The following is a 27,176-nucleotide window of genomic DNA, read 5'->3' on the forward strand; positions in this document are numbered from 1 at the left end:
CATTCGGGCTCGGGGAGCGGGCGCCGCGCAACTCGATTCGGATCGGGGAACGGGAGCTCTGCTCCGGCCGCAGATCCGGAGTGCCGGGGGGGGGCTTTGCCTCGCCTCCGCTCGGCTTTCCATCGCCCCAGGAGCTGGGGGAAGGCAAAGAGCCGGCCGAGCTGCCTGCAAAGGGTTAAGGGAAGGCGTTTGTCCGCCCGTTATCGGCTTCTCCCTGCTGCCGGGAGCCGAACGGCAGCCGCTTGCCGGCCGCCCCGCTGCTCGATGTGTCCGCGGTGCCTTTCCCAGCCATTGATCCGCTCAAAGTCACCGCAGAAATGCTGGTGACAGGGACTCGATTCCAGGCGGCGCGACCTGGTGCGAGCATCCGGGAGGCGTTCGATAAAAAAGCTTTATTCCCGGGAAGGGAACGATCGCACCTCGAGAGCAGGCGGGCTGCGATAACTGGGAGGGTGGGGAGCGGGACGGGTGCGGGACGGGGACGGGGATGGGGACAGGATGGGGTTGGGGACAGGGACGGGGACAGGCTGGGGACGGGACCCCCCGTCCAGCCTCCCTCGCCACCCCGGGGTGTTTTTGCGGAGCCCCCCCTGGTTATCTGAGGTGCCTGCCCTCCCCAGGCACCCCTCAGCCCCCTCGCTGGCGTTTCCTCTAGCGGCAAGGCGATTAATTCACGGATCCGCTCGCAAAGCCCAACAGCTGAGGACCCAAACGGGGCATTTCCAACAGGTTTGGGGCTCCCAGCACCCGGCGAGGGCGGCCAGCTCGGGGGGGGGGGGTTAGATTTGCCCACACAAGCCCACGAACTCTCCGTCTCTTCATCCCTCCCTGCTGAGGTAACGCTGGAAGGCGACCCTCTCCGAAAATGCTGAGGTGACTGCAGGCGGAGAGACACCGGCGGGTCTAAAAAATTTGCTCTCAGCTGGCAAACAGCTGGGGTTATGGAAATCGGCGACCTCGTTGCGTCGGAAAAACCTGAAGGGGAAAAAGCGGTCTCCGCCGGCATGCCGTGCCGAGCCCGTTTTAGAAATAATCGCATTGTCCGGTGTTCGCGCGTTTGGAAAATAACCCGCAAATGTTAAAAAAAAAAAAAATCTATGGAGAATTTTGTTTTCCTACAATCTCTTAATTTTAAACCTGAATATTTTAAGTGATCAGGTGCTTCTTGACCACGCTTCTGTTTTGCGGCGCTTGGTTTTAAGTAGGTTGGGTTTACGCTTTAAATTTTGGTTAGCCCTGAACGGGTCCGGCAGTTGGACTCTCTGTAGGTCCCCTCCAACTGAACTAATATTTTCTATCTATTTATTTATTTATTTTCTCTAAATCCCTTAAAACTTTCAGTCCTGGGATTCCAGCCCAAGGAGAACACGGTCACCAGTTGTTCTGGAAAGTCATGAAAGTCTGAGTATGTGGTGTTGGTTTTAAAAAAAAATAAGTTTTCTACTAAATTGGATGTCCTGATCTCAGTTAGACGTGCAACCTGAGGAAAAACATCAATCTTAAGAACAGAGACCGTACTTTTTGTTGTTGGTACGGGCTGTATGAAGCTGACGTGGGCTCGTTCACGTTATGTTATGTACTTTATTAGGACCTGAAGGGGCACCACAGAAATAAAGCCGAAAGGCCGTCAGACAGAAGCCCGTGGTGCCCAAGGTCCGGCTCCTGGACGTTGTCCCCCACACGCAACGGCTGAGGAGCAGCTCCCGAGATCGCTGCTGAAGCACAGATCCTCCAGCAGCCGCTTCCCTTCTGCTAAAACAAACAAATAAATCAACGATTCGGGCTCCTTCCTGAGGAGAGAACTGACTCCCGGGCAGCGCCCCCCCCCCCCACCAGCACCCCCACACGCTCTCCCCGCGCCCCGCCGCTGACAGGATCGGGCCCCGCCCCCATGCCCGGCTCCGAGCCAAACTGCGCACGCGCGGGCCTCGGCGCACGCGCGCTGCAACGCCCCTCGCCTTTTCCCCCTCCCCGCGCGCCGCCTGCGGGGCGCGCGCGCAGGCCCGGCAGCCTCTTCGAACGCGGAAGCGCGCGCGCGGCGCGGCCGTTGTGTCCTGTGAGGGGGCGCGCGCCGGGGAGGGCCGGGGAGGGGCGGGGCAGGGCGGGAGAGGGGGGGGAGGGGCCCGGGCGCTGCCCGCTCCCTCAGGGCGGGCGGGGGGCGCTGAGGGGGGGGGCGTCGCTGTGCCCCCCGTGTGGTGTGCCCCCCCGTGTGCTCCGTGTGGTGCCCCCGTGTGTGTACTGCCAGCGGCTACCTGAGGGAATTAAGGTCCCCCCCCCGGTGCCCTCAGGCACAGGTGTAGCGCAGGGCGCTGTGCCCCTGTGCTCTGCTGCCAAGGCTGGAGCTGTTTCTTCTTCTTTTTCTTCTTTTCTAACACGGACCGAAATAGTTTTGGTGTTCTGGGTCAAGATTTTGCATCTTCTGTTCTTAGTGGTTTTGGCACAGGGCAGCGTCACCGTTTTCCTGTTACTTTGTCCCAAGGTTGATGCATGTGGCAGGTGTAGCAACATTTTGTGTTGTTACATGTAGCTAACTTTTATATAACTTATTGCATAAATTTAAACCAGAAGGGAATCCCATACTAATCTATGCTTTCCATAACTCAGCTGTGCTGTGTTTAGCCCAGAAATTAAGCTACATTGACCAAATACCAGGGCATTTATTCAGTGCTATAAACTGCATGCTTGTCAATGTTTCTCTGAAAACATTTTTCTTTTCAGTGCCAAATACTAGTTCACGAGCTACTAAAGATACTTAACAATTTTGTGTTGAAGCGTGCTATGTTTGCGTAACAAATATGGTGGCGCTCCTTAGGATGAAGCCTATGTATGTTTCTATGTTTCTATGCATTTTGTCAGATACTTGGTCAGTTTATAGCTCAGAACCGGGAGAAATTATCACTACTGCCATTAAATGCCTAAGAAACAAATCCAGACAGTATCATAGCAATGTTTCTGGTGTTTTTTTTTCAGGTACCTTTGGGCTTCTTACAAAGACCAGCTATGGAGAAGTGGAGCTTAATGACAGTTACTGTTTTACTGGCACTTACCGTACGCTGGACTGTATCGCTTAGTTCTTACTCAGGTAATGCTTGTTTGCAGTCTGTAAAATAACCACAGCTATGTGAGCTATGGAGCTTGTGTTAAATAAAGTAAACTTGCATGTGAAGTAAACATGCATGTAAAATCATGCAACTAGGAAGCAGTGTGTTACTTCAAGTATTGTTGTGTTTTAGGGCCTATTTCCCAAAGGTTTGTATAGTATCTTGTTCTTATTTTTCTGGAGCGTTCAATGTTAACTTTCACAGCCATTCAGAACAAAATGCTGAAAAAAAAAAATACAACTTGTAGTTGGAGGCAGGGCCAGTAATGTTTTAGGAGTAGCAAAAGAACAGCTGGCTGTAGCTGCAGAGTATTACCACAGTCCTGTCGTATATTTGTTTACTCTTATCCTTTAAGTTCTATAACAGATATAACCTTAAATGATTTTTAGATAAGACTGTACTGGTGATAATGAAGATGGCACAAAGGTGACGTGGAGTGAGTGATTATGTTGTGCCCCATAGCTGGACTTGCTTCAGATTGTTTACAGCGTGAACTAGAGCTATATTCTTTTAATAGATGAGTATTTCTCCTCCCCATCTCCTAATACTTGCAAAGAACTACCATTTTTTTTCCAAACCTCTCAATGGCAGTGCTACGCTTAGCACAGACTTGCACAAAGCTTGCTCTCTGTGATTTTTCTCTTTTTTTTTTTTTTTAATGCACTGTTACGTTCAATCTCCATCAGCTAAAAGAATCACAAGCTCAGTCAAATTCAACTCTGTTTTTCTGTTAAGGCAATTGGGATTTTCATCCCCTGTGCAGCTGGAGCTGTTCAGTACTGTTCAGTATTCTAATGATTTTTAAACTGGTAACTCCTGGGTTTTATTTACATGAAGTAGTCTGCTTGAAGATAAATTGCATGCGTACCTTCTTAAATAGTTATTTTTAGTTCGCTTCCTGAAAATGCCATCATAAAAGATCCGTTCTGCCAATAGCTGAGGCTCTCTTCTACCCACCCACATACAGAAAAACAGCCTCTCTTTTGCCAAAATAGAGTAAATTTCCGTACCGCACATATTTACATTTACATTGCTAACTATTTTTTTTAAGCTGACAAATTTCAAACCAGTCCAGATTCTGAAAGAGTCTTAAAATAAAGACTGAACTAAAATAACATTTTTTTTCCTGTATTTTTTTCATGTGCACGCACACTTGTTCCATACAGAACAACCGTATAACTTCTTTTGGAACAAGGAAAACTGAGTCTGACCCGATTGAACAAATTATCAAAGTGTTCAACTTCCAGCTATAGCTGTCTAGAAAAAAAAAAAAAAGACAAATCTGAACGTTAGAGTTGTCAAATGCAAAAGTACACTAGAACCTTCCCCTTCCCGATTTGATTTCCTTCAGATGTAATAAATCTTTAATTACAGGGAGAAGAAAAAAATTGGTCAGGGCAGTGTTTAAACGGACACGGTCCCTTTTTGCTTTCGCCGCTGTTCAGCGCGGTATAATTGAGCGAAGGATTAGAAGTAGTCATCGCTCTCCGACGCGGGCTCTGGTAGAAATGCTGATTCAGCATACTCTGAAGCCATGCGTGGCATGGATGGCCAGATGTGAGGAAGTTAATTCTGCCCTAATTTACTGTATAGGGTTGGATTCCTGTATCATTTCCCTTCTGTTGTTGCTTGCCATCTAGCATGCCTTAGGATCTGTCTCTAGAATTAAGGTCACGATGGGGATAAACAAAAATTCTATGATTCTAAAATAGTTAACTAATACCTGGCTTTGCGAGGTTACTAATTATGATGACCTTAGATGGTCTTGTATAATTATTGAGGAAAACTAGGCTTCGTAGATCTGAGGGTTTTTTTATGCATCACAAAGCTCCTGCTAATTGAGTAGAAGCTAAATACCTGCGTTGAAAGGCAGCTTCAGACCTTTAAAAAATTGTTTCCTGTTTAATACTAAAACTGATTAAGACCACTGTAACTTTAGAGCATTTGTGACACCTTTAAAAAAAATCAGATTTTTGTTAGTTCTGGATTCTTTTTGTCCGTGTACTTGATGCATGCTGCAGAAAGAAGCCAAATACCGATTTGCAAACTAGCTGAAGTGTGTCAATCTCTGTGTTTGGCTTTTAGATATGGAACCTGTAGATTAAGATCTCATTTCATCATTCAGAAGTCAATTTCTTTTTTTCTTCTCCTTTTTTTTTTTTTTCCTTGAGAAGGGATAAAGCTGCAATAAAATGTGTGTGTGCATACGGAACCCCTGGATAACGCCTTTTTGTATTTCAGCAACGCTGTGACAGGTTTCTTTGTTCCACTTGATTTTTAGCTATAGAACGGACCCTGATAAAACTCCTATTCTCCAGTGACCTCAGTTAGTTGGGAAACTTTTAGTTAAATGTTGTACACAGTGAAGATAATCTGTTCTTTCTCCTACCCAGGAATAAATTAGGGGAGGTAATCTACTCTCTCTACTACTCAGGAATAAATAGTAGATATCTGAGCTTGTGTGTCTCCCGCAAACATAGATCACAGGGAAAAAATTATAGATGGCTTCCCTGTATTTTAAGGAAACTCTTAAATCTCTGTCTCTTTAGTGTCAATATTTTACTGGAAGCACTATCAGTCTGGTTTCTGTTCTCAATAAGCACAGGTTAATAGAAGTAAATAAACTCTGTGATGAAGATGCTTAACACACTGCCTTTATCGGAGTTCGGTTTATGTTAAGGAACTGTTTATGAGTAGACACCTGAAGTATTTGTATTGATAAAGCTTTTTTCCATGGAAAAAAAAAAACAACAACTTTATTTTTCTGAGAGACTTATATATGCATGTGATAAAAGTGTCTTTTAACATAATTCCCTTTGCAAACTGCTACATAACAATCACTCAGTTAAAAAATGTGAGAGAGAATTCCTGTAAGCTCAAATGGAACAGTTATTAGTTAGAAGGTTTTGTAGATTACAAGATTTTTTTTTTCTTCTGAACCTATTCTGTGTACTGAGCAGCCTGTTTTAGGAAGTGGCTCGTGGTAACTCTCTATTAAGAGTCATGGGGAGAAAGAACATGCAATGTTCTTGCTAGCGTTGCAGAGCAGGCAGCAGAGCAAAGGGAGAGGAACTGGGGGCTTGTGGCAGGTGCTAGTTCTAAGCAAATTCAAAAATAAGGCTGGTTGTTAATTACAATAGCAAGGTACCACATGACACGGCCGCAGTGCAAGTGGGAATATTGTCAATTATTGCTTACTGAAAAAGCAGAGTTTGTTCAAAATCAGCGTGAGATGTCTATTATGTGTGTTTTCTTTTTTTCAGAGAATGTGGCACATTTTTCATCTCCACTCGGTAATGATTTTTTTTGTCAGATGAGGAAGCCATTCTTCACAGTGGAATATCTTGATAAATGCTTATCACAGAAATATCCAGAAAGCCAAAAGAATGTCTAACACTTTTTTTAACTGTTAGACAGCATAGCAGATGAGGTTGCTATTTTATTCCCAAATGTAATAGAGGAATGGAGAATAAAATTAGTATTATGTAATTATGCAAATATCTTGAGGAAAAGCAACTTGTATAAACAGAATACGTTAATGAATACTGTAACCTCTTTTTTTAGGTGCAGGAAAGCCACCGATGTATGGGGACTATGAAGCCCAGAGACACTGGCAAGAAGTTACTTACAATTTACCCATCAGACAGTGGTAAGTAGGGCTGTTGTAGTTCAGGTTACAAAGGGGTAAATGTAATGAAACTTCGTGTCATGCCTTACTTAAATATACATTTGTCTGACAGCTCTGCAACATCTTTTACTGTTCCCAGGGCTATTCTAAAAATCCTTTTGTGGTAACATAATATCATCCTGTACTTAGAGTGAAATACTTTTTTTTCTTCACAAAATAAACATGCTAAAATTTGGAATTTTGACTTGCTAGGTATTAGCTTGTACAATGGGATGTTCTGGCTGGTAGGTAACTGTGTTGTTGTGAAGCTCCGACTTTGTTTGGAATTGACTGGAAAGGTCAAGAAGCAATTTTTAAGTAAGCTTATATAAGAGGTTGTGGAGAAGCCTCGTTACTCAGTTTCAAAAGAAATCAGTTCGGCTTCCTGAGTGTCAACCAATTCTGCTGTGCAGAAGCTCTCATGATTATCAGCACTGACAAAACCAAAACTCTGCTCATCTCACTGAAGCTGAAAGGCAGGGGCCTGCCAGTGAGTGCAGAGACTTGAGTTCTTGTGCTGGAGGCACAGTTTGTTTTTTACGCCCGTGAATTCTTTGTTCACGCCCATGTTCTTTATATAGATTTTAAACTGGGGGTGCTTGGGATCTAGATGTAAGGATAGTGAACGTATTTCTACAGATCACTCCGAAAAGTAGGAAAATTATTCCCAGTATTTTTACTTTTATATTATTTGTAACGTTCCTTCGAGCTTGCACAGAACAGTAAAATTTATTTAGTCATATATATGCCACAACGCAACCCAGAACAAATTGAAGCTCTGGGTCATCCTTCAGCAGGGATAGTTACGTTCCGTTTGTGGAGTCATTTTTTTTTCCTCAGTTCTCTGTTGGGGAACAGACGTACTTTAGAATAGAATATTAATTCAGCTCTATTTCTGCAAATATGTGGGGCCAATCCTGAAAGTTTGGCACTGTGGAACTTTGCAGATGGCTCTACGGGATGATCTGAAGTCACAATATAGCGTCTGTATTACCGTTTTGTTTCACTCTTTCTGGGATGTCTGAGCCTCTCGTTGTGCCAGAGGTGGGATAATGGAGAGCTGACGTAATAATAGAGTTGGCAGCTTCGATCCCCTCTGCTACACAGAACTGTATGTACTTAAAATTAAGAGTTATAGCAGTCATTATTTCTAGGAATTCCCGGGGGTCAGATGAAACTGTACTGCAGGCTGTGTTTAGCCTATGGGCTGCCAGTTGGGCTTCTCGGTCTTGTTGTATTAGCTCTTCGTTTTATTTATAACAGAAGTTTTTCAGATTGGGTCTGCTTTGGGAATTGAATCTCTGGTGAGGTCGTACTTGGTTTGGGGAGTTTGGAAAAAAACATTTCAGCTGACATACGAGGGATTACTTTGTGGAGTGCTAAGATCTCTTTCCCCTCCTGTGTTATACAAATTTGCAGTATCAAAAGATGTTATACTCTGGTACATAAAAATAGAGTTCAGATCTGAAGCTGAGATTCTAACTGCTTCTAGTGTTATCTGTTTAGTGCTTAGAAAAGCTGCCTAGGCAGCAAGCATGTGTTCTGTGAATTATTTGAGGTAAATGCAGAGAGCAGTTTTCTTGTGAGGACGTAGTCCTGGAAGATCTCTAGATCTCCTGATCTTTTCACAGACTGTTTTTGTCGTTAAACAGCCCTGTGTAGGTAATACAGCTGCACGTCCCACGCATGTTTGCATTGATCTGGAAAAAAGACTTTTTTTTTAAATGCTGGAGTAAACTACAGTATGGTTGGTACTTAGTTTCCTTATGTGAGGTTTCTCTGAGCCAGAGGCCAGAATTTAAGTAGTTCCAGTATATATTTTTTAGAGTCTTGTCATTATGTATTAAATGACATCCTTTCTTATTGTACCGCTAATTAAAACTGTGAAGGCTTTTTTGCTAAATATTACTGGTTTTCTTGGAGCTATGAGTTTATGGAAGGTAAAATAACATAAAAAACCACCTTGCAACATAACTGGAAAGCTTTCTGCTAAGTTGCAGGCTATTAAAATCCGTGTGAAAAATCTGAACTGCCTTGGCACGAGCGATGTTGAATGGTAGGATAAGATGCAGAGATGTAGCTCAAAGAACTGCGATTTATCATGAGTTCATAAGGTACTTCAGACAGCTCATAAGGAATTCAAGAAACATCATTTACAATAATAAATGTCAAAAATTCACTGCATTTGAAGGGAGAAACTGGAAAAGCCAAGAGCGTGCCCCTTGGCGGTAGAATAGACTAGTCAGTCTTTTTCACTGTGCGGTATAACGGGTCTGATGCCTTCTTTTTGTAACTTCTGTTTTCCTTGGGTAAAGCCTTCTGTTCCTCCTTCGGAGGTGACTTAGTTCTACCTGCTGCCAGCCTTCCGTAGGAATACGGACACGATGGAATTACAAATGGGAAAATTCTTTTCCCTTGTTTCTCGCATCCTCTTTGAGTTTTCTTCTGAAGTAGAAAAAGGTAAAGCAGTTGTGGCTGACATAACTGGTGGAGATTCATGACTTTGTGTTGGCTGTTCAGGAGGCATAACTCTGATAACTTGGAGCTTCTAAGAAACTTTTTTTTAGCCCCCTACACTGCTTTTTGTTTGTCTGTGTAATACCTTTATGTCACCTTTTTTCACTTCTGCTTAGTTGCTTTTCAGCAGCATAACTTCCACTGATGTTTCTTCAAAACTTTTGTATTAAGATCTATTGAACAGCAGCAGTCCACAGCTTGGTAAACTACAGTGTAAAAGAGTGACAGGTAAATTTTAACTATACAGAAACCATTGTTGCATATTAAATATGTCTTCCAAGTCCAGAAAACAGGAGCCTAGGATGATTATAAGGAAAAGGACTAGTGAATTCCCATTCTTTTGAAATTACCATTTAACTACATTGTTTCTATTTCCTTATTGGCAAATTGAGTGCTGTCTTCCGGGATAATCGAAAGGCATGAAAAATACAGGTTGTCTTTGCAGATGGAGGTGAGCACCTCTGAAGCCTTCCACATAAATATCCAGATTTATAGTAGATACTGATTTTGTGCAGGCTTTGTCTTAGTCTCTGGGTTTTTATCAAATGTGGTTCTTGTAAAGTATTCTTTTTCCCCTTCAGGTAAGTACGTTCTAACAGGTGTTTTTTTTTTTTTTTAAATCATCTGTTCTGCAAATACAAGTGAGTATATTCTGAATCACTTTTGCTTTTGTTATGTTGCTTGAGATTTTTTTTTGTGTGTGTAGATTAAAATGAGGCAGGTAAAGAAGTTGCTAACTTCCGTTTGAATTTTGAGTACATTGGTAAAAATACTTGGTTTACTGTTCAGCCTTTTCCTTGGGCCAAAACAAAGCTGGAAATGCAGATTCTTCACGTATATGTATGTGTATACATGCATAATTTTTTTTTCCTCAGGTACTTCAATACAAGTGATAACAACCTCCTGTACTGGGGCCTTGATTATCCGCCTCTTACTGCCTACCACAGCTTTTTGTGTGCTTACATGTAAGTTCACTGTTTGAAGTATTTACTACTGGGAGGAACGGAAAACACCAAATTGACTTTTTTTTTTTTCCTGCCTGAGGAGAGGAACTAGGAGCTAAAAACCACTGATCTGATGAAATTGGAAGTATTGTTTGCTACTTTAAAGCTAGGGAAATAAATTTTGAGTATCCCTGTCGCTTAAAACTAATACTGGTATTTTTCTGTCTCATATTTATTGTAAGGGGGACTGAAGGGTTAAATTATTCTGCCAGGTCCTTAAATTTTAGCAGATTTAGATGTGACTTAACTTTTAGTTTTTCACGTAAGCCTTTGTTGGATCAGTGATGCACAGAAAAAAAAAAAGTGTTGTAGGAATTGAGTGCGCTGCATGGGAAACTTCTCTTGTGTTGGGAGCCTGAGTGACATTTGATGACTGGATATCATGTAAATAGAATTCTGTTATTGGAATACTTTTTCCACAAGAGCTTTACTGCTATTGGAATGAGACTTATGGAATAAGAATGTAGGTTAAAGTGCACAGGCACAGTTATGTGGGGCATCTATGTGAACTGTAAATGGTTTATATTTAATACTTAAGCATGAGAAGTATTTACAATTGTTTTTTTAAAAGTCAGTGGAACTGGACTGAAGGTAGCTATCTTGTCCCAATAAATGCTGTGTTCTGTTTTCTCAAACATTTTTTTATTAATTGTGAATTAGCAGCTGAATTCTATAGTATAAGCAGGTCTAGAAGTGAGGAAAGCCTTTCATTGATCATTATTGCTCTTTGAAATATTTCTTCTCATTCATCTTAATTCTTGGAATATGCTCCTGTGCATGTCATCTTTATTGCTGAAAGGAGTGTAAAGGGAAATGAGAACTGTCTCACATTTTGATGTGCCTGTACTTTGTTTTACAGTGCAAAGTTAATAAATCCTGATTGGATTGCTCTCCATGCTTCTCGGGGGTATGAGAGTCAGCCGCATAAGTTATTTATGCGTACAACAGGTAGGAAAAATATATTTCTTAGGACGATTACACAGATTTGTATGGTTTACTAATCTAGTATGTTTCATTTCATGCATCTTCTCTGTCTTCAACAATTTCTGATCACTTGCGTGGCTTGGCCAGGTGCATGTGTTACGGACCAAACTCCTCTGTTCTCTTCACTTCTGCTGTCATTTGTGAAGCTGATAGCTTGAAATGTGCAGAGAAGTTTTTCAACCAAACCAAATCAGTAAAAACTCTAAAACAAGGCTACTTTTTTTGGTAGCCTACAGCCATTTTTTAAAATTTTCTTTTCCCTTTCATTCCAATAGGTATGTTTTTTACTTTCAGTTTAGCTTGTTTTTTATCGTAAAAATATTTCACATGTAGACTGGCCTTCACTGAAGGATCCTTACTGTGAGCTTTTATACCTTACCTGAAAAAGGGACATATTTGATATTTTCAAGATGTCACTTCTTTTTTTTATTTTTAATGGTTGCTACTTTCCGGAAATAAACCTGAGTTAACAAAAAGTAAAAATGTATTTTATCACTTCCATACTAAGTCTCATTTTCTTGTGGTCGCTATTCTGACCATTTGATTATTTTGAACTGCCTCTACAAGAGAAAAGAATAAAACAAGTGCTAAAAAAATGTAAATAACTTAATTAACTGTTTGAGTAGGACAACAAACAATGCATCCAGTGAACTTCTGCTCTCTGAGGAATGGCAGATGCCAAGTTATCTTGTTACTGTTTTCTTTCATTTTAAATCTCTTTTGCTTCACGTGACAGTATAGAGTTCCACAAAATGCTTCCTGATAACTGGCAGGATTTGTTGTTCATCAATAGGTTTTTTTCTGTACTTCCCAAACCTCTCTCTTATAATTGAAATGAAACAAAAAAATCTCTAGAACTTAATTATCCTTGAAATGGTCTTTATTAATTTTGAAATCAACTCACTTGACAAGCCACTGATGGATTTGGAGGACTGATAAACACTTTTTAAACAATAACCATTAAAATAATGTGTTAAAATAATTCAGAATGTTCAGTGTCAGCTGTTGGTGTTGCACCTTTATAAAGTGTCAGTGTATTTGTTTTGCTAGTGCCTAGGCCATATTTGTTTAATTGTGGCTTAAGCTTACAAAATGATCATTACACCGAATAACTGATTCCTTTAAACATTTTCTTCCAAAGCCCGTGACCAAAAAAGCAAAGGATATTTTTCTTGGAATAACAGCACGCTTTCTGAAATTTGTTTATAGAAATAATCTGAGACTTTTCACAAGCTATTAAGGCAACACTCGAGAAGAATTCACCTGGTGGTTTAAGCACAAGCAGGATCTGACATAGCTGTAGGGAGGTGAACATGCTGGTTCTTGTTTTCTCGCTGACCCTCTTACATATACTTGCTGTGGACAGATGATCAAAACCAACTAATTTTAGTCTGTTTAACCACATCGCTGGTAATTCACGCAAAAATATGTTGGAAATTGATTATAATTTAGAACTTGTTAATTATTTGTGCCCTTGAACTATACGTTCTGTCAAAAGAAGAAAGAAAACAAAAGCAAAACACAACCTGGACTGGATCTTCTCATAGCTGATTTCTTTTGAGAATTAAGAATGCCTTTCTTGTTTTGGCATGTGAGGAACTAGTGTATGCTCCGTTATTGACTGAGGCTGTGCCAGAAGTCAAAACAGCTGAACACATGGAAGCAGCAGCTTTTGGACATCAGAAATGATAGCGTTAGAAACGTTATCGAGATCAAATTCTGTAGACCTATTTCATTTTGTCCTTTAAAGTGAAACTACCTAGTTTATTCTAATGAAGAACTTCCTGATATTTTAATGTTTATTTGCCTTTATTTTTCCTTTGTCTTCCCCAAAATTAACTGGGGGGAGAAAACATAGCTTTGGTGTAACTGCTAAACCTGAGCTATCTTTAAAATAATGGTACCTACTGTAACACAACGTAAGGCAATGGAAAAGTGTACTCAGCTGAAACTGTGACCACCTGACTTCTGAACTTCGGTTGAGGTGATTGACTAAAATGAAGTTTTCATATTTTTAAGATACAGCTGCAAAGCCCACATTCAACAGATAGGCAACAAGTTATCCAACACTGTGTAGTTATCCGAGTTTTTACACAAAATACAAACAAGATGTGGAGCGTTAGGAGGTTAAAACTGTAAGCAAAATCTTTTAATTCAGATAAAAAATATGTAACACGAATTGCACTAAGATGAGGTATGTGGGAGATTTCTAATATAAAGGTGATCTTTGTTTTTCAGTGTTTGTTGCTGATTTGCTGATTTATATCCCGGCAGTAATTTTATATTGTTGTTCCTTAAAGGAAACATCTACTAAAAAGCAGGCAAGTATCTGATGTGTGTGCAATTAAAAAGCAAAAACGATAAAACCCATACCGTTAAAACAGTAGGAATTTAACAGGATAAGAGTTAGTTAATGTATAGAACATTGTGATGGCTTCAGTTGACATAAAACTGATGACGATCAGTATATCTTACATGACGGACTTCTCAGGTGAAAAAAAAAAAGCCATTAACTTATTTTACAGCAATTATTTTAATGTCTTCAATAACAGGATGCGCTGAAGTTTAGTAGCCATGAACTCCTGAATTGTATTTCTTTCTGAATTTATTACTTGGGTAGTAAAAGCAAGATTTGTGATTTGGCATGGGGGAATCTAGGAGCTGCTCTGTCTCATACGCTCCTTATGGTGGAACAAATACCCTTCTGGGGTACGACGTCTTCTGATTTTTTGAGTATTTTTGAAGTTTAAGATGGGTATAGGTGGTCTTTGAGCTGGTTGGTGAAGGGTAGGCTCATCTTCCATATTTTCTTATCTATTTTTATTCCTCAAAATATTATTGACAGAAGATTAAATGGAGAGAAAGATTCCTACGTCTAGGATGCATGATGGAGGGGCAAATTTGTCTGTTGGAGAAATAGCATAAGTTCCCATGTCTAATGTTTAACTTACAAAAAATTATTTTTCCCTCTCTGTTTTGATCCTTCCTTCCAGGTTTCCAGCGCTCTCTGTATACTGCTTTATCCAGGTCTCATTCTTATTGACCACGGACACTTCCAGTATCCTTGTTTTGCAGTGAAATGAAAGGAATTTCCATTTATGAAGTAACACTCTTCTTTGGTACTTGTCTTTAGCTGGGGGGAAGGTTACCTTCGTATGTGAAAGCATCTGAGGGGCTTCTGCCTACCCCAAAGCACAAGTGTTAGAGAAAACCATAAAGTCTAGAATATATGGGAGATAAAGAGCTGCTATTGGGACAAATCAATCCAAACACGAATAGCATTCTTTCTGTGCCTCAAGCTCATATTTCTGTCAGTCACTTTATTGCAGAAAACGTCAGCGGTAGTACAACAGTGAAAAGAATAATGGCTTGTGCTCCTGTGATTTGTGTTTGGAGAAGGAGTCACCTGAGATCTTTTTGAGATGGCAGAGGGGTGTGTCAAGCAGAGTAGTGTAAAATGTTCATTTCTGTAGAATGTGCCGTTCTGTCTTGTCTTTGCAATTACCTGAAATTGGATTCATGATATTGATTCATGACTTAATGCCTAGCCAGTTAAAAGTTAGGCATCTAATACGAGTTATGTCGTTGGAACTAACTGTAGTGGTGGTAGACACCTTCACAGGTGGGTCTTTTTTTAATAAAATCTCTGTTCTTACATTTACTCTGCACATCAGCAAGTAAATGCTGTTAGTTGGCTATTCCAGGCAGTGCTGCTTGGTGCCATGTGGCAGAGGGACACGGTCTTGGAGCTGATAAACACGGACACTTAAATATTTCAAGGGGATATTAAATCTCAGCATCTACTAAATCAAGTTTTGATAACCCAATAATTTACTAATTTGTGTTTTTCTTCCAAGAGAGTGCATGGTGAACTTGGAAGACAATGCGTCTTAGAAAGTAGCTTTGGAAGGACAAAAAAAAAAAATCATAATGCTATCGGATATTTGAGTTACAGTTCAGGAATTCTGAAATTCTATTTTTGGCCTCACCCTTTAAAGATATAGGTCGGCTGGAGCCATCATTTACAAGAAGAGGGCTGGGGTTGAACGTAGTTCATCTTAGATGAGAGAAGCTGGTGAGACAGTAGAAGGCTGAGGGTTAGTTTTTTGATTTTGAAGAGATACAAAGAGCAAAGTGATAATTTTTTTTTGTGTGTGTGTGCATGTTATGGTGGATAGGGCAAGAAATAATGTCCCTAAACTAGCCCAGGGAATATTTGGTTTTCAAATACATGGAAAGATATTTTAAACCTTGATTGCAATGACGTGCTGGAATAGGTTGTCTGTGGAAGTTGTGGAATCTGCCGTGTCAAATTCGTAAAGACAAGGTTCAGCAAACATTGTGTGGGTAACGGCCCAGGCGTAGCAGACCCTGTTGAAGGGTACAAATGTACTGCGCAGTCTCCTGCGGTCTCTGCCAGCCCGGTGACTCCTGTGTGAATAACTTTACTGTCTGTGATTGACTCCCAGGAAGTCAAAAGGCGTACTTTGCTGCTGCGTCTCTCTTAAAGATCATAGCCTTTTGGTTTAACAACGCGTTGATGTGAAATTGGTGCGATCTCAAGTGTATGTGGTGATTTTGTGTGGGAAGTTTGAGTGGGCTGAAAACAACAATCTGAATGTGTTGTCACAGCTATTTATACCGACAAAGAGAAAACAAAATATTTTGAAATTTCTGAGAATACAAGCATTTTGTTGTTTCTCTCCTTGTGTAACAATAATAGCAAATGACAAAGCTAATCTTTTGTTGCATTTTAATAGTATCTTTGTCTCTTCAAACTTCACTGAGCTAGGGAACCTGTTTTCAAAGTCTGAAGGAAGTAATGTTGCTTTCAGTGGCTATTATTTGTTGTTTGTACGGTATTAGCAACTAAGGGGTCTGGTCATGGATGTGTTGCAAGTGGAATATAATCTCAAAAACCCCAACAATCTTTGAACTAAAAAATACACAGTTTAAATACTGTCACTTGAAAAACAAACAGAAAAAGGGGTTACTCTGATGCACCGTACTAGGTACTCTCACTAGTTTAGATCAAAGCTTGGTTGACTGACTTCTCCGAAGAAAATAGTCACAACTGTCAAGGTATTTTTAAAACAAACTTGGAAAAACTTTTTTTCCATGCTCCTTCACACTTGTACCTCAGGGCATTTGTTACTAACTCCAGTACTAAGATGTGTCTCTTGTCCTTAACATTAAAAAAACATATACAACTCAGTGAGCCTTGGCTTTGCCTTATGGGGTGTACTTTGCTTGTCTTATGACTGGGACCTTTTGGGGTCAGTGGCATTTTGCTTGGCCTTAAATTATAAGCAAATGGAACTCTACCATTCTCTGCCTTTTTTTTGCTATTTACTTGGAAAATGCTTCAAGAAGGGACTGAAAGGAAAGGGGTAAGTGACTTTAAATCATTTTATCTTGTTCAAGAATACACCCACGCAGCCTGGCATTGAGAATGTGATTCACCTTATTTGCATGTTCTCACTTCTGAATTAATTTCTAGTGCAAGATACTTGCTTTGTCACAGTGTATTCCTCTCTTGTAGAATGAGCATTTCTTGTAGAGATCTATGTTAGAAGTTTCCACTGCAAAGATAGCGAAATCCATTAAGGTGTCTTTTCTCAGCTCTCTTCATTCTGTCCACTAAATTAAACGTGGGCTATGACAGGCAACCAGGTCAGATGGGCAGCAGTAGCTCTGCGTTGTTCTTACTTATCAGGGAACTATGAACTTTTTCTGTGGTACTGGTAGCTCGTTTTGTTCAGACTTCTTACCTTCAGTTCTCCTTTTAAAAAAAGATTTAGGTTTGCTGTCATTTGTTAAGAGCAGCTGGATTTATCTTCTCTGATGTAAGCTTTTCTCTTTATTGCAGGTTGGCATTGTTAACTAAAATAGCAGGGACAGTGGTGGTCTCCTTTGCTGCGTGCTGGCTCCCGTTCTGTACCGACGTGGAACAAATGATGCAAGTACTCAGAAGACTCTTTCCCATTGACCGAGGCTTGTTTGAGGCATGCATGTTTTCTTCTCCCCCGCCCTGCTGTAAATGTTCTGTATTCTTAGATCCCTTGAGAAACCTTCATCATGACCTTTAGGGATTTCATGTGGGAGACACACCACAGAACGAGTAATTTGAGATGGCTTCTTCAGCAGTCATTTCTTGCCAGTTATTTAATCCAGTATTTAACCCCAGCTCAGCTGGCATCTTCCAGAATATTATATGAGTAGACAACACTTATCCCATCATCAAACCCATACCTCAATCCATACATTTTTCCATTGAAATAGATTCCATAGTAATTGACAGTGTCAGAAGATAAAACCTTAAACGTTAACAGATTCAGTCTCTGTCTCCGCTCGTGCTCAACTTTTTTTTGACAGGTTTAATTTTATAAAAACATTTTGGGTGCAGACTAGTTCTTCCTTATTGACCTAGCTTGTATTTTCAGTGCAAGTTTCCTCAGTATTTTCCAAAAGTCTTGGGCAGTTCTGCTTTTACTTTTCCTCATGCTGCTGACATTTGCATATTGCAAGGTGCTGAGTACTGTGGCCTTAATCCAATAAAGCAATTAGTCACTTACCTCCTGTTACAGGAGTAGCACTGATAAAAGAAGGGGTGCTCATTTTCGAAGTAGCAGTGAGTTGTAGGTGTTTTGCTTAGTCAGGCATGAATCTCAGTATCACGCTTTTAAAGGCAGATTCTCAACTTCAAGTACAACCAGTGAAATGAAACTTCGAATTTTCGATTTTTGATGTCACAGGGATTTAAGCAAATACATGCTTGGATTTGTCTTAAATTTTCTTTTCTTTTTTTTTTTTTAAAAGAAACAAATGCACAAAAAGCTTCCCCACTCCCTGAAAAACAATGACCCCATTCCTTAGGAATTACCTGAAATTTATAATTCAGTAGTTTTGGTCACCACACTTTTTATCCAGTGCGAAGCTTAAAATCTATAAGAAACAATAACCGTTGAGTCTGACAAAGCTTAAAGATTTTAGTCTAATATTAGCCCAAATATTTTCTGAGTTGATCAGGGGAGTGACTTGCTGGATGCTAATCTAGATAAAATGAGAAATTGTCCACGTAAGCAAGGCGCAGTAAATTTATACTCGGGTGCGTGTAACAGGTTCTTTGAATTGGTTCCCATTTACAGAAGCAGTAACAAATGCTGATGGCTGTAAAATCATATTGGCTATTAAGTAGGCGTCTTGTGTGTTTGCTGGTGCTGCCAGACCCTCTGTTCACTTGTAATCCTCAGCAGATTTGAAGTGCATATTCTGTATTGCTAGTGAGCATGTGAGGAAGATGGCTCAGTTGCTGGTGCTAGTAGCTTTCTTGCTGTTATGTCTACACAGCTGTGATTCAAGCAGCTGTTTAGGGATGAGTTTCATGAGCATGATAGCTGTAGTTACAAATTTAATTTTGAAAGTGATCCTAGCACAACTGCTAATGTCTTTAGACTTCTTGATTTATTAGTGGTTAACTCTGTCATTGCTTGCAAGCAGTAAGCACGGCTAAATACTTTCAGGTATGTAATGAAATGTGACAGTAGATAGAATGCCTTCACATTTGAACAAAGGTTTGTATGTGCCATTGTTTAATCAGAGATTTCCTGGGGACAGGTGGTTTCAGAGCCTTACTCTCACAAAATGCGTGGTCTCATGAGTTAAGACATAGTCTCTTGCACTAAAGAGCTGTTTCTCATCAGGACTTGTAGCTGAGTCTCCTGGAACTTTCCACATTTGAATTAAGATGAGAATCATTTAAATTATGTCTCAGAACATGACACATACCGGCGATTGTCTTTTTGCAGTAATATAAAAACCCAACAATCCCGCCCAACCACTCTTGCTGTCACTAACATAAGCTTAAATGATGCAGTTAATGACTAATTATCTGTTTGTTTTTCTTCCCCAGGATAAAGTAGCCAATATTTGGTGCAGTCTAAGTGTCCTTATAAAGATAAAGAACATAGTATCACCTCAAACTCAGCTCAAACTCAGGTAAGACATAGCTGAAGTGCTTTAGGTAGCTTTTGATCTGCAAGGGTTTTCACAACATCGGTCATTTTTGTTGAAGAATTATGAGAATGGGTGTTTAAAATCTTCAAAAAATGTTTTCTTTCTATGTAATATGTATTAAAATACATACTAAAATATGTATTTTTCTTCCAAGTGATAAGGGTTTCCCTAAATACTGTTAGGAATACTTATGACGACAAAATTTTCTGCTTGTTTATGTAGTGACTTAAACTATGTAGTTGGTTGAGACTGAATTAAAATTCACATGCTTTCCTCTTGGAGGAATAATTACATCTTTTAATGCTCTTAAAAATAGGAGTTCATGTTTTTTTCAAATAAGTGAACCATTCAAGTTTAGGTTTACAGCATCTGAAATACTAATGGAAGTGCTTTATTCTTTTTTCAAAAGCTCTTATGTCGGCAAAGACCATTCAGTGCTGTCCTTCTGTAATTGAGTCTCCTTGAGGGATTTTATACTTCTGAAAATTACAATCAAATTTCTAACTTCCACAGAGATTTCAAAAGCGATTGTATGATATCAACAAAGTATTAACACTGTTTTTCTTGCTTATTTTTTTAGCTTTGCTGTGACATTCCTGAGCCTGCTTCCTACTTGTATAAAACTAACTGTCCAGCCATCTCTACGAGGATTTAAATTAGCTTTGGTAAGTGTATATTTTTAATTGTTCCCTATTTTACATCCACCCTGAGTGCTGGTGTGTGACTAACCATTCTACTTACAGTTTCCACAACGTGCAGAGGTGTGTGTAGCATTAAATGCTGTGTTGCTTCTGCCGAAGAGATTGGTTTAAAACTGTTTTGCTATCAGAGATATCCAGGAAGGTCTGACTGGTCTTTTAAATCCAGACTTCTTACCTTAGCCTTTTTTATTATTATTATTATTATTTTCCTCTGGAGAGTTCTTAAAAGATTTCCTACAAAACAGAACTTAATATGGAGTCGATTTTTTTTCCTCTTTGTCTTTAGTTTCCAAAGTGCTAGTTTTTCTTAATGTGTTGCCTGCAAAATTCAGTAAAAAGTCTTGTGGTGGACTTCGTAAGCTCATTAGTGGCTTCAAAAGAAAATGATGCTATTTTCCCAAATGTTTACATTTGCTTAGTCTCCTTATATCTTTGAATTAATTAACATTTACATCCACGTTACTTAAATGCAAAATCATTTTGATTTGAAATCAAAATTACGTGGAGCCAGTTCTAAGGTATCAAGGGTTATAACACAATTTTCTATTTTTAATTTTACATAAGTGATGCTTGAGAATTGATCACAATATTGCCTAAAACTAACACTTAGCCTTTCTAAGAATCGGTGCATGTCTTCCAGTGTGTTTCTGTTTGGCAGAAAAAAAAATGGCAGTTTGTTTCCTTTGGGGTATTGGCTGTTTATGATGACAAACAGAATTTATGTCAAAAAAAATGTGTTCTCGCTGTGACTGAAATTTGCCAATGTTAATGTACGTGAATATTGGGTGTACTTGGTGGGGATGCTCTTGTCAGTAAAGCTAAGCAAGACTGGGGACTCTTTACACAAAGCGTTTTATGAGTAATTCTGGGTAAACTTTCAAACAATGTGGTTTTCTTTGTATATATAGGTGGTTGCAGAAGCAGCTCTGTGTACTTGCAAATTGCACTGGAGTAAATGTAGCAGTTAATTAGAAAACTCACATCATTTAGCTCATACAGCCATGCAAAGACTATGCCAGCAGAGAAACTAGAACAGTGCTTTGCATTGCAGTCACATGTATTAATACATCTCTGATTTCCTTTTCTAAGGTTAGTTGTGCGTTGTCATTTTTCCTGTTCTCCTTTCAAGTACATGAAAAATCTATTCTTCTAGTGTCAGTGTAAGTAAATTATTTTTCTGTACATATATTCTGATCTTCTTTTCCTCATCTTATTGCATGCTGCTTTCTCACTTACAAATATATCTGATGTTAAATACTCTATACACTTTCTTTTCTGCGTAACTTGTAAATAAAAATATATAAATACAGCCATGCTGGTCTTTCCTGCTTCATTTGAAGGACCAGGGCTCTGCTGCCATTCACTGGAGCATGATGTGGCACAGAAGGGAGTTTGTTGTCCAGGAGTGGCACCAACTCAGGTCGGCCAAGTTGTGCTGCCATAATCAGCAGACACGTACTCTTGTGTGTGGTTGTCTCACCTGCACCTGGAAGGAGTGTCTGATAAAGGCAGATTCGGAGAGGCAGCCCTCTTAATACTTCCTGCTCACGCCTGAAAAGAAGCCTGAACCAGTAGTTAGAAACGGCTGTTATCTCTGCAGGCAGTTGCGTAGATGTTGCGGTATAGGTGCTCCTCAGAGCCTGCGCTAAGTCCTGCTGTCGAATGGACACTGATCAGGCTCCCCACGCATGCTGGCGGTGTGTTTGGCATCGGGCTCTCCAGCTGCAGACCCTCACGCCGGGCAGGATATTCCCAGCCTTCAGAGGGGAGCAGGGGGAAGCGCGGTGCCCGGGCAGTGTACACAACACTTCAGGTGCTGCCTGTCCTGGGCTTTCTGAGCCCTTGTTAGTGGGGCACACAGAATCCACGTGAAAGGCTGAGGTGACGAAGGGCTGTCACTTCTGTGTTTGTGTACCTGTTTTTCTTCTTCTACCTTTTAGACCAGTCTGCTTAATCCTAAATGAAATCCCTTTTATGGCCACGTGGTTCTTACTTGTATCAACCTTCAGGTGAGTCAGACATCATAATATGTTCTTCCCTGATCCCAGTAAGTGTAAATTAATTATTTTTCTACTCTTTTTATACACATTGGAATATAAGTCAATGTGCACTCACTCGCTTGTGGGTAATTCTGCTTTAACAGTATGTTGCCCCTTCTTCTGAAAGACGGCCTGATGTTGGCCTACACTGTGACCACGCTGGCGTTCCTGTTGGCCTGCGTGGCTTCCTTCTCAATATTTGAAAAGACCTCAGCAGAGGACCTGCAGCTGAAACCATTCTCCCTTTTCCTGAAGAGATACGTTTCGTGGTTTAAGTCATTTCCCAGGATTGTCAGGAGTCTGGTGAGTAACTTTAATTCCTCTAACTCTTACTTGCAGCTCTTCGTGGTACTGAAATACTTGCATCAACCAGTTTTACATCCATAACTATGAATAAAGCCTCACATGGGCAAAGCCACGCTATGTCAGTGTAGAGGTACGCTATAATTTTTTCCTGTGATGTCATCTATATATAGATTGAAGAATACAGAGCACCCAAGTAACAAAAGTAGCAGCTTACTCATTCGAGGTGTTAAATCAATACTAGCTAATACATCGTTCTGTGTCTTGCAGTTCCTGCTTTCTGTAACCCTGATGGGTGTCCTGTCTCTGATGACTGCTACAGTGCGTCCTCCACAGAGGCTGCCGGATTTATTCCCCGTATCAGTGTCCAGTATCTCTTGCTTACACTTTTTATTCTTTTTGGTGTATTTTAATATTATTATACTATGGGACTCAAAGAATAGTAGGAGTCAGAAGAAAGTCAGTTAATCTGTGAAGATCAAGGACTAAACTGTGACAGGACAGTATTTTCGGTGAACAGTGTCTGGCCTTGCAGGTGAACTTGTTTGTGATGTAATACAATTCCTGTGATCTAAAGAAAATCAGAAAACACACTCATCATTTTGTGTTTAAATATGTGTAAAGGCTGTTTTAAAGGCGAAGTACTTTGAAGAAGTATTTTTACTTGAAAATGGAAGTCGGTGTGTTTTCTTCAGAATTGTAATACTTGTTGCCATTTGTAAGCCTAAAATACCCAATAAAGGACCAAATTTTGAATTAACACTAAAATACCCTGGCTTTTCTAGCAGAACAGCAAACTGCTGTGTTAGCAGTAAGCTTCCACATTTCCCAGCATAAGAAACACAAGCAATTCAAAGAAATACAGGTTAAGTACTAAATATTAAGTGGCGACTGCGAGTTGTCTTGCTGAATTGTTGTATGGCACAAACTGTCTTGTGTAGTCTGTCACTGTCTGCAACGTTCTGCCGTCTACCACGCTGCAGATTACCCCAGCTGCTGCACGAGGCTGCGTATCGATGTGGGAAACCCTCCGGCTGCTATGATCTCCACAGAGCGGTTGGTTCTTCAGGTAACATTGCAGGGAAGAAAATTCACTGTTCACTGGTAAGTGACCTGGGCACTCAGCCACATGGTGGAGCACGGCAGGACAACGCTGTAGCAGCAGTAGTTCACCCACAGGTGTTTTTTTAGGTACTATGATGTGTTATTTTCCACAATGCCAATACTTTCAGAACGCTGAAGAGTAGCATTAGCCACAAAGTTAATGTTGGGTGCGGAAGCAGAGGCTGCATCGTTTGGAAAGGGGAAGGTTCCTGCTCCTGGGGGGAGCTGGAGTGCTTTTCTTCCTGTTTTAAATCATCAGCTATGATTTGGTTTTAACACTGCGGTGTTACGTGTCTCTCGACAAGTGTTTCTAACAAAACTGAAAAGCCTATTTCAACAGCTACTCACCAAAAACAAACAGGGAAGCTTGTATTTTCAGCATGGTTAGGTTTCACTGTTAAATACGTCAAGAAAAATATTTTTTGGAGGTTAGCTGAGAGACAACCAAAAAAGTAACATCCAAAAGAACTTGGTTCTGCTGAAGTAAAAGCTGAGGTACTACAATGTAGCTTGAAAACAGAACAAACAAAAAAAACCACCACAAAGCAGCCAACCAAAAACCCTGCCACCTCTTACTGCACAGCAATTTGCAGACGTAAATTGAGTTAAACTGCATTTTTCCCTCGGCATATTGCAGCCAATGCTGCCAATAGTTCAGAGAACACGAATTGATTGAATAATTATGTACATAAAAAAGCATAAAGTAAATCAAAAAGCAATTCATGGTAGTTTATTTAGGAGTCTGACTATTATAATAACGTTACGAAGTTTTTCCTAACTAAAAGAACATTCAACTAAAAGCTAACAGTCAGCGATTGTTTCTGCGCTACGATAATACTGCCATTCCTACAGGCTTCACCAGGAGCCATATCTCCGTATTGCCACACTATTTACTGTTTGAGCCCTTCCTGGAACTGGAGCAATTAACAAAGCCAGTAGCTTGCTTGCTAACTCTTTTTTTTTAAAACAGTGTATAGGTTGGTTCTCTGTAGTCACTTAAGATGGAAGGAAGCAGAAGAGCTTCAGGCCCCAATTAGCCTGTTTTCCTGTACTCATCACGAGATCAGGGCAGAGTCCTTCCCACCCATATAAAAACATTAGTTTTGTGTGTATCTCTTTTCTTTGTCCTTGAGATGGCCTCCAGGGGTGATAAAGTGAGAGTCATACGATCCACCTTGTGTGGAACTGGAAATGGTTCTTAACAGACCCAGCTGCTTCTGAAAGGCAGAAGCCCAGTACACAAAGAGGTCAAAGAAACAGTAACTGCTTAAATAGCTAAGGCATGTGTAAGGAGTATTTGTAGCAGAAGCTTAGGGTAAAAACATATTTCCCTTTCCCTAAAACTGATTAAATACCAACGTTCCTTATTCTGATATTGTGACAATCGTGTAATTTACTGCTGTAGCTGATTGTCCACCCTCATCCTTACTCTTATTCTCTATAAAGTATTTTCTTTTTGTTCTTCTAAGCGCTGTGCAGGACAGCTTGATGTAGGATGGCATACAGTTCATTTACAGGCTCTTTTCAGATCAATAATTATTTAATTTTCAGCTACAAAGGTTATTGTCAGGTTATATAAACTACTGGCAATTCATCCTAACTATTTATTTTTCCATTATCATGGAAGCAATCAGCTAGTGAATCCTATGTATATAACAGAAAAACAGCACAGAAAACATGATGAGAATGGTGTAGAAGTTGAGCAGAGTAACAGACACAATTTCCTTCAATTTTTTTGGAAAGTTTTATTTTTCTTTATCAGACTGCGCAGGTATACAAGTGCAAAAAAGCCTTTTATTAATAAAAATTCCCAAAGCTTGAGTACATACATGTTTAAGCATATACTGCAACACATTTAGCACTTTGATTCTCAGACTTTGAGTTGTAAAAATCAGTTTATCTGTTCAGGTAACAGTACTTTGCAGGGGTAGCAAGAAATGACATTCAATATTGAGCATTTATACTGAACTTTGCTCTTTTTTTCTTTTAAAATCACTTTTTCAACACAATAGAGGCTGTACCTAACTCACCAATTTGAGCAGTATGCTATTCGCTATGCTGTAGGGGAGATTTTGGGCATGATGAAGGAGAAGAAATGGTTCTATAACAACTTTCCCCATATATCATTAAATACCTAAACTAAAACATTGACCTAAAAAGCAAATGTTTAAATTAGAGTCCTGTGTTTTAACTGTGGGTTTGAATTCAATACCTTTATATAGTGTGCCTTGGGTTAGTGTTAGAGGAAACATCTTCACAGATGACTTATGTCCATAACAGGCAGCTAGGGACAGTTAACTGCCTGTTGTAAACAAATGAAATGTGTTCAGTAATCAGAATACTTCCTTGCATTCCGTCCTTTATCTTTTGGTCACAATCATCATTAGAAAAAGTTGTCATCTGTCAAATATTGTAACCTTTTAGGAAGCCTGTTGCAAACCCAGACACATTTGTTTAGTAAATATTTTGCTGGCTTAGTGGCGGGGTGATGAATTGATTAAATGAGCACCCCCTGCCCCAGCAGGAGCAACCCTTTCCTGGAGCACCTTATTTCTGTGAAGTTCTACATCGCTCCCGGGAGGCGTGGGATCTAATGCTCGTCTTTTAACATAGTTTCTTCTCATTCAGTTTTTGGAGGGAGGGTTACGGTGCATTTTTTTTAAGCTAAGGCAGCATAACTGTTATATTTGTGGTAAGAACATACAGAAAAAATAGTTTATATTCCATGCATCAGTAAATCTAAATCAGCCTTCTGTACACAGTTGCATAAAACAACCATGAAGAAATGTATTATTTACATTGAGATTATCTTGTTGTGCACATTGTTAAGTTTAAATAGATGCCAGAAATTTTATCTAGATGTGCACCTGCCTAGCGCAATGAGCAATCCCGAACTGGTATTTGGAGGGGAGATTGGTTTACAGTCGTTTCTTCTCTCCTTTTAAGTACCATCAAGCAGATGTAGAACTTTGGGTTGATGTGGAATGCATTTTTCACATAATATCTGTGGGGAGATAAGGAATGACTAAAATAAATAGCAATCAGAGAGCAGCAGCATCATTCATACGATCTGTTCACAATTATAGGTCTGTCCTATGTCCAGCAGTAGCCTCACTGCATAGAAAATAGACACACACACACACACACATCCTGAGGCAATGCAGAACAACAGATGGTCTCCCCTGAGCTGTAGTAACATTTGAAGTTGTTTGAGAGTTTATCTATAGAAAAAGTTGAATAATTATTAAACAATTGTTTAGTTACCACAGCTATAAACTTCTAAACAATAAGAAAGCAAAGGGCTTTACAGTGTTGGTCACATGGCAGGGGACAGAGAACCTGAAAAAGTAAGTGTGCAAATACAACTGTCAGTGACTAAACAGTCCTAGCCAGTTATAAAGACATGAACTAATAGTAGAGACGTGAGGGCTCCCTGAGCTAACTTCATGTTGAAGATGAGTTTAGCTCAAGCTACTAAGCCTGCGTAAGACTTAAACCTATTAGTTTACCATAGAAAGGCCGCTCTGCATTTTGTAGGACTCCAAAATTACCTCAATGGAGAAAATGAGCTGCTGAACAGGGTGCTAACTTAGCTTTCCTGCACTGCTTTCCCTCCCTGATTGCTCTGTTCCCAGCCCATAAGGTGTAGGAGTGCTCTGTGCACTGCAGGGAGCGAGGCGCCATGGGGATGGGATGTAGCTGCTTTGGAAAAAGCAAGGAGTGGGATAAATCTCTGGCAT

General features: G+C 40.1%; 2 protein-coding genes across 4 annotated transcripts in view; one reads left to right on the forward strand and one right to left on the reverse strand.

Moving 5' to 3' along the window:
* The first annotated feature begins 1,910 nt into the window (after window positions 1-1,910).
* On the forward strand, window positions 1,911-26,384 carry ALG6 (ALG6 alpha-1,3-glucosyltransferase). 3 transcript variants are annotated; one of them, XM_067001947.1, is made up of 15 exons: window positions 1,911-2,056; window positions 2,971-3,082; window positions 6,666-6,750; window positions 10,161-10,250; window positions 11,149-11,237; window positions 13,512-13,594; window positions 14,267-14,331; window positions 16,478-16,663; window positions 17,143-17,278; window positions 19,186-19,271; window positions 19,870-19,954; window positions 21,080-21,150; window positions 21,931-21,999; window positions 22,134-22,332; window positions 22,603-26,384. In XM_067001947.1, exons 2-15 carry the CDS (start codon window positions 3,001-3,003, stop codon window positions 22,798-22,800), a joined length of 1,524 nt encoding a protein of 507 aa, XP_066858048.1. In that variant the 5' UTR covers window positions 1,911-2,056; window positions 2,971-3,000; the 3' UTR covers window positions 22,801-26,384. The 3 variants fall into 3 exon arrangements, with proteins under 3 accessions (XP_066858048.1, XP_013031890.3, XP_047917959.2); XM_013176436.3 differs by lacking the exon at window positions 1,911-2,056 and adding an exon at window positions 2,163-2,496; XM_048062002.2 differs by lacking the exon at window positions 1,911-2,056 and having other exon boundaries at window positions 2,163-3,082.
* Window positions 25,206-27,176, reverse strand: part of ITGB3BP (integrin subunit beta 3 binding protein) — a 29,252-nt gene continuing 27,281 nt past the window's right edge. The window contains exon 9 of the mRNA XM_048062003.2: window positions 25,206-26,440. The gene's annotated coding sequence lies outside the window, so the exon portion shown is untranslated. The remainder of the gene's footprint in view (window positions 26,441-27,176) is intronic.

Source organism: Anser cygnoides, chromosome 8, assembly GCF_040182565.1.
Source record: "Anser cygnoides isolate HZ-2024a breed goose chromosome 8, Taihu_goose_T2T_genome, whole genome shotgun sequence".
NCBI lineage: Eukaryota > Metazoa > Chordata > Aves > Anseriformes > Anatidae > Anser > Anser cygnoides.